General features: G+C 32.5%; 1 protein-coding gene across 1 annotated transcript; it reads left to right on the top strand.

Moving 5' to 3' along the window:
- Positions 1 to 3,066, top strand: LOC135128946 (uncharacterized). Its single transcript, XM_064056026.1, has 11 exons — positions 1 to 84; positions 144 to 267; positions 320 to 466; positions 514 to 692; positions 740 to 946; positions 1,011 to 1,232; positions 1,279 to 1,682; positions 1,729 to 1,900; positions 1,951 to 2,207; positions 2,265 to 2,505; positions 2,803 to 3,066. The coding sequence occupies exons 1-11, from the start codon at positions 73 to 75 to the stop codon at positions 3,016 to 3,018; spliced, it is 2,181 nt and encodes a 726-aa protein (XP_063912096.1). The 5' UTR covers positions 1 to 72; the 3' UTR covers positions 3,019 to 3,066.
- The last annotated feature ends 5,151 nt before the right edge of the window (positions 3,067 to 8,217 follow it).

The following is an 8,217-nucleotide window of genomic DNA, read 5'->3' as shown; positions in this document are numbered from 1 at the left end:
GACAGTTTTGACAAACTGCAATTGGTTTGAATGAAATTATCTGTAGATTATCATTCGATATAATTGTTAAAAATGCATTGCAAGGTACTTTCTAGTAGATTTTCCATTGATGAAAAACACTAATTTTGTTCTAATCTTTTCAGGAAATAAAATTAACCGACATATGGCGCACCTGCAACAAAATAAGGGCTGCCGTCTTTCGTACAAATTTAAACCTTTGGGAATATTTCTGCCCACTTGACCCCAATAAAAATTCCATCATTTCGGGTATTACGGTGACAAATATTTAAGTGTGCACACAGTAAAATACTGCTTCCAGAATCCCAATTTATTTCCGTATTTTCTGGACACTTGCAAGCAATCATTGGTTTATCGGATCAAGAAATTTCAGAATTAGCTGACTACTTCCGGATACAAGATGGCCGAATTTTTTATACTCAACTGTGTGAAGTTATTTACGACAGCGGTATTTAGACTCTATTGTTTTTAAAAATGTAAACACCTGTTTTGCAGTTCCGGATTTTTCGCAAAATGCCCCCTTGATAAGTGGTCTTGAATGGGCTGATCCTATGCACGTCAACAGATTAAGTTTGAGCGAAGAACGGAGGCTGAATCTTTTGTTAACTAAGATTGCGTGTGTCGTGAATATGAGAAATTTGTTGTTGATGCCGTATTTCCAAGATTATGAACTCGTAACAATACTTAGATACTTTGTTTCAACAATAACACTTTTTTCTAGATTTCAAAAAATAATGGAACTGTGACAATAGGGCATTTTGCCAGAGTTTTAAATTATTTAAAAATTTTAGTTTCTCCTGATGATTTTAACTTGTTGTTGAAGAAGTATTTGAAGGACAGTTATACTGTTAACTACATCGCATTTATTGCAGCTATAGACGAGATAGTTAAGTATCTCGATAAGCATGGAGTCATGGATTTAAGCGGCGTAAGACGTTTTGATAGATACCCGAAAACATTAAAATTTATTTTAAAATATTTAATTAATTTAGGACGTCCTAAGCCTCTTTCCTGGACGGATAATTAACGCTGAACTACCGAAACTGCCAAGGCCCGAAATGGGCAAACTTTTGGCTTCTAGTATCTTCGGCAAACAAAGCATATTTCATTCTTCTTTGACCGAACCGAAACAAACTCAAGACCTTCTAACCACTATTAAACGTATTCAGCGACACGTTTTAGAAAACAGATTACGAGTTGAAGAATTTTTTAAGGTATTGTTATGTGATGAAAATTTGCAAAAATAATATTTTTTCGAAGGATTTTGATGCGCTAAACAGCGGACGTTTAACAGTGTCTCAGTTTCACCGTGGGCTCGATATTCTTGGTATCAGTGGTATCCAAAGATTGTATCTTTCATTACCAGAAATAGAAGCTATTATGATTCAATATCAAGATCCATGCGATCCTACTAGAGTTTGTTGGAAGACTTTTGAGGATGACATTAATCAAGTATTCACCACAAAGGAGCTAGAAAAATATCCTTGCTTGGAATTGGATGTTCCTCCTTTAGATGTTATTGAATTGCCACGAATGGGTGGTAAAGACTGGCAAAAAGTTAATACAGTTCAGAGAGAGCTGTGTGAAGAAGCTGTTGATAAAGTGAAGAAAAGAGTTACGAATAGACGCATCGTGTTAAAACCTTCATTTAGAGATTACGACAAGTATACAAATTTTACCGATTTTTCTGGACACATTGTTTCTTTTTAGGCATAATAATGGATACGTGTCAAGAGCTCAAATGCGTCAGTCTTTATTATCAAACGGAATTTTGTTGTCAGATGAAGAACTTTATGCTTTGGAAGAAAGATTTAACAACGAAGTTGGATTCAACTATTTCTGGTTCTTGAAAGAAGTAGAACCTAGTAGTTGTGAGCAGAGGGTAAATTTTGTAGTTGTTTATCTTCAGTTTTGTACTGCGATTTTTATTAGTGTCCTGGTGCCATTCACCATGAAGTGTGTGGTAAAGAATATATAAAGAAACCAATTCCGAGAGCTGAACAAGATATTGTTAGAATTCTGGCAAAAATAAAGGGTAAAGTGGTAAAAGAAAGAATCCGAGTGATGGAGTTCTTGAGAGATTTCGACAAATGCAACCAACAAGTAATATCTCGTGAAGACTTCGCAAGAGGATTGTCGGTTTGTAGATTTGATCTTACAGAAAACGAGATGAAAACTTTGATGGAAGTGTAAGAACACGTATTCTGCAGCAACATTAAATTAGTAAAAAGTATCTGAATCCATAGATTCGCGTCACCACTTAGACGAGAATGCGTCGACTACAGACGATTCTCGGACGTAGTAGAAGAAGCCTTCACCCAGTTAAGTCTAGAAAGAGCACCTCTGATCGTGCCACTCCAGCATCTACCCATCAAAGACGGCGAAAGAAACTTCCTCAACTTCGACGAGAGGAGAACTCTTTCTTGTGCCATGAGAAAATTGTCAAAGAAACCCGAGATGGAACTAAACCTGATGTCGATATTCCAGGTTTATTTTAAATTTGTACTTTTTATTTTAGTTGCAAATTTTAAAATGGCTGCCTTTGTCCGAAGTTTCCGCTTCGTGTAGCCGTAGGTGTAAACATCGCCTAAGATAATGATGCTTCTTCGAATCTATGCCTTATTAAAAGTTACGACCTAAGCGTAAACAAAATAAACCCGAAACAACGAACCTGGACAAGTCTCATTATCTTACGGATCATCCATAAAATATCTTTTTCATCGATGCTATAAAACTTTAATTGTTTCAATATAGGTGCTGTTTTAATAGAGTTTTTTTTTTTAGGATTATGACAAGACGAACTGTGGAACGGTTTCTGCTGAACATTTCGAAAGGGCTTTGTCGCTTAGAGGACTCTTGAGCATTATTTCAAGAGAAGAATTCGATGCAGTTTGCAAATGTTTCAGTTACGAGAGGGGAATGAGGGATGAAGTTGATTACAGGGCGTTCGTTAAAGGCCTTAATATAATGAATAACATCAACAAGTATAAACCATTCTAAAAATTGTCAACATGATGTGTTAAATATATGTGTTTGTTAAAAGAGAAATTCTGTTCATATATTAAAAAATCTCCTATGTTACAACCACAGACACATGTGAGGACGAAACATAGGCGCTTTAATCATGTACTGGTTAAGTAGTATACAGTATATATTTCAATTTTCGCTGTACTTACTGTTTTATTTCATTCATAATGGAACGGTATTCATAAATATTTCATTTGAAATTTCAGTGCAATACGGCAGCTTATATCCTTAATAAATATTTACAAATTCTGTTTCTCTTTTATTAAACATCAACCAGCAGTGCACTGATTCGCGAAATATACACAGGAAAGCTGTGTAACAAAGTTGTAATTGTGTATATTTATAGCAGGATAAACTTCTAGACAAATAGGAAAGCAACTTTGTTGTTTTGTATTGAATTTTTACGTTTAAAAAAATGGACTAAAAGCCTGATCTACTTATAGTTTATAGTTTTAACAGTTTTCTTATTTACACGATTTCTTTTATAGGAGTATTAATTTTTGTATTAAATTAAATTGTTTATCTTATTTTACATGATAAGAGAAAAGATAAAACTATAAATTTACGTGATTCCTACTTTTGCAAACGTCAGGGACAAGAAAACCGATGCAATTGTTATGGAAAATTTTGTTTTACAATGACGAAATATTTATAAAACGTAAACTTGTTCATAAGCCAGCACAAAAAAATTTCTGGCTCAAGGATGGCACTTGTTTGTTTTTAGTCACATCTTATGGCATTTTTGCCAAAAAAAATCGATCTAGAAAAATTATAACATTGGCTGTCATAAGTTCAGCTGTACATACTCATTAGATGAAAGAAACTGTTGTCAACGAGATTTCACTTTTAGTGCTTTGCCCACTGTACGTAAGCGCAGAGGTGTTTTTAAAATATTTTTCATGTATCAATAGTTCTTAAAATATTCACCGAGAAATAACAAAGTTTGGTGCCAAAAAAGAAATTTATTGGAAAGTATTAAAGCGTATTTATTTTTAATATAACTATTTTTACTTTTTGAGTTACTTTAAAATTAAACGTATCATGAATTATTATTGTTCAAATTGGGGCAATTACTGGTACTGTCAGACAACATTAACATTAATTATTACAATATCAACAGAAGATAAATAGATTTGAGTACACAAATAAAATTACCGAACTCTACAGATAACAAAGTTTTAGGAAAAAGTATACAGGGTATTAAAAAAAAAACGTGAATTTCTAATATTTTCAGTTTTTATTTCGTATTGTTATTAATGACACAACTAAAATTTATTAGCAGATTTAAATTAATTAGGTAAATTCGTTCTTACAGTTTCAAAACAAATTTAAGCCCCATAAAAATGTAAATAAATGTAAAATACCAGAGTCACCCTTGACATCAGAATCATTTATGGAGACATTTATAATGCTTTTTAAGAAAACGTATGGTCTTTAGACAATTAAAGTGTTATAGGATGATTTATCTGCAAAGATATTGTTAAAGGAAATTCTGTGTTGCACAATACGACATTTTTTTTCAAATTAAAGCCACTTCGTCTTCGTCTCATTATACTGAATTGACGACAACAGACGGATCTAGTTAAATGAACAGAAATTGGTGTAGAACTTTATGTGGGTTGTACTTAAACTGTTATTAGAAGGACAATCAAGAACTTCTTGCTATGTGCAACCTGCGATTTGTTTTGAAAGATCGTAATGTTCAAACCAAATGATGCTTTTTACATTTTACCATAGTTCTTTATAAATATAGGGGGGATTGTAAGTATTACATATACAAACACATGTACCAAACTCAGCTTTTTTTCCCTTTCTTCGTAACACAGCTTATCAGAATGAATATTATAGAGAATTTTAAAATGTACATTTTTTCTTAACTCATCATTTATTAGGATATCTGAAAATGAAATGGGGTCCTTTCCTTTGTCGTTTAGGGGGAAGTTCCAGCACTCAACGGTTTTAAGTCACATCAAAATTTTATTTCGTAAAGCTTCCTCGATATTTACGGCGTGATCTGTTCTTTTATATGTGGTTTTAAACGTGCCCACACTTTTAACTTCAAGCATACATGTTATCGTTAAAAAAAACATTTACCTTAACTTCCTTTTGAAATTTCAAAATACCAACGCTGATTAATGATAACAGAAAATATTAAGATTTATTTAATCATCCCCTCCAGAAAGGTGATGATGTAATCTCAGCAAATTATTATTAGACAAATATGTCTAGTAAAATAACATGCTTTGAGATCTAGTGTTTGAAGGGTTTGAAGAAACAAATTTTAAAATGTGAATGAACCGAGTTGTATCTTTAGTTTAATCAGAAATGGTCTTGTTAAGACACTAATTAACGTTTAATTAGTAGATACAGATCATCACGTACATTTTGCTTATTCATTCCTTCCAAAAATCTGAAGACGGTATCTTAAAAAATTATTATATCAAGGTTTATTAGAGTGGAATCCGGGAAATAGTGAATACTGAATAGCTGTTTCCACAAATGTTTATTGAAGCCCTCAATAAACTGCCCAGGATTATAATAGCGATTTACAACGCTTACATGCTTTAGGGTTGCCTGTTCAAAAGGATCAAGGGTTTTGTGAACCAGACGTCTTTAACCGTTATAATAACAATAGCTAATGAGTTTATGAAAAGAGCTTTATAGGAAACTCTAAATATCGAGTAACGAAATTTAAAATTACGGACTAACTTTTAAAAAGCCACGTAGGATTATCATTAAAGCATTAACTTTTGTCAAATAATGTTTATTACCTACTCGTCTGTTTAGGGATAAATATCTGGACTAGAGCGCGATGAAGACGAGTCAAGCGAAGTGGCACTGCGAAAATTTTGACGGAAATTAAAACTTTTATGGTAGTCCTATAGAGACTCTAAAAGCTAGATCTGTCACTTTAAATTTCCCCAAATATACCTCTTAAAACGAATCAATTCCAAGTGAACTTTCGTTGTGAAAAGTCTTTAATGAACAATCAAATAGTAAGTAAAAATATACACAGTGAGTCATGGAGCGCGCGGTGCTCGAAATCTCATTAATTATATTAGAGATAAAAAAAAATAGAAGACCAAGGTTGTATAGTGTAGTTTTTTCCTTAATGAAACACCCTATATATTTTTACACACTCTGATCTCGTAGTAGGCTTTATAACCAGGTTTATTTTTGGAATTGTAGCGTTGCCACGTTATTTCCTTTTTCTCGAATATACTTAGCAATGGAAGGGTACCTTACACAAAAATCACAGTAGGATTACTTTTATAATCTGTGTTACTCTATGTTGTGGTTAAATTAAATTAAATTTTATTATACAGGGTGTTTATAAAAAAATCTAAAACATACTATACCCTAGAGTACGAAACTGCCTGTTTGTCTCGTCTGTCTGTGTCAAATTTTATTAGATAAGATTTAAGATGACTGATTTTTGTGAAATTGTAATGTATTTTGAGAATATCGTGTAAGTGGTATGTTTCCCTAGTTCTAATTCGCTTTTATGATGGTACCCCATTTTGTTAAAGTTAACTTTCTTAACAATAAATTACTACTTCCTGTGATGGGACAGTCATAAATAAGGATTTAACCATGCCGTTATAGCTGCTTTCAAAATAAGAAAGTAAAACTACCTGGAAAACTGACTTGACTTTTAGGGTAATCCATAAATAGAAGGGTAATAAACAATATTTGACAGAAGTCCATACTTTTATAGTAATCCTATGGGCGGCTTTAAAAGTTAGGTCTGCCGACTACAGTTTCCAGTACTATGCTCTCTTATTTTGAAAGCAGCTATAACGGCATGGTTAATTCCTTATTTATGACTGTTCCATCATACAGGACGGTATTTACTGGTTAAGATAAGATTAGGTGAACTAAAATATTCAATTATTCAAAATATTCCCCTTTTAAATAAAATCATTACTAATTACGACATTACGGTGTCCTAGTAAAACTTATTTATTAGAGGTAATTATGATAATAATTATCTCTTTTGGAATTTAAAAGAAGATGGGTTAAGAGATTTTAATTCTGTTCTTACTTGACTCCGTATCCGTGAGTGGTGAAAAGTTTATATAGATGTAGGTTCAATTTACATTAATAATAATAATAATATACCATAATATTTAAGTATAAAATATTTCGTCCTTGAGAAAATTTGGAATTAAACCAAAACATCGACGAATCTGGTATAGTAAATGCAGAAAATGTTGAACCAAATCAAGATAACAACGAACCGGTTGCAGTTAACGCGAGAAGTCCACCCGTGTTCTTAACATCATCTTTCACCTGACGTACCAAATCATACCTTATGGCCTAGTTGGTTAAGTGGCAGATTATCGGACTTGCGCTGTCCCCGTGATGGTTCGAATCTCATCTTTGTCGAGTTTTTTTTTTTACTGTGATTGATATTTATATCTTTTATTTATATGGATTACCATAAAATAAATAAAATTTTATAATTTTTCGAAAAAATTGGATTTGGTTGTATTTATGGGACAGGGGAAGTTCTGTCTAAATTACTTTCGACCAATTTTTTGTTCTCCTTCTTTTGTGTGTCTTTAAAAAAAAATACAAAATTGCAGCGACTGTCCACTTTAGATATAGAAAATACCCATCAAAAAAGAAAGGGAATGAAAAACAGAGTAAGATGCAGGAATAAAATATATTAAAAAATTAAATATCAATATTTGAAAATTGTAATATTTTAAATTGTTTTTATAAACAATATAAATAACCAATTATTCGCTTCTTTATGACCTCCTTTTGAACGCTGATTGGACGGTTTTGAAAAATATAGACGATGTTAACGTGGTTTGTTCTGAATTCTACAATAATTTATATGCTTTAGTCGATCTTTCCGTACCTAAATTTTCTCCTAATAATCGACATCATTACCCGGTTTGATTTACTCCTGAAGTAATTACCACTTTGCATCTTAAATCATAAGCTTAAAAACAATTTAAAAAGACAAGGAGTCAGGACTATTACAACTTATTTAAGTCCCACCGTGTCAATTCCAAACAGCTTATCAGAGATGCATACAAAACTTATTTGAACTCGATTGAGATGTCGTTGTCAACTGACCCTGGAAAATTTTGGGGCTTCGTACGTAAGAAAGGATCAACTCGTATTTCAGGATTGGTCTGTTACAATCATTCTGAAATC

This window comes from Zophobas morio, unplaced genomic scaffold (genome assembly GCF_036711695.1).
Source record: "Zophobas morio isolate AGI-343-1 ecotype UQ-CSIRO unplaced genomic scaffold, CSIRO_AGI_Zmor_V1 ptg000014l, whole genome shotgun sequence".
Classification (NCBI taxonomy): Eukaryota; Metazoa; Arthropoda; class Insecta; order Coleoptera; family Tenebrionidae; genus Zophobas; species Zophobas morio.
This window is presented reverse-complemented; position numbering and strand designations above follow the sequence as displayed.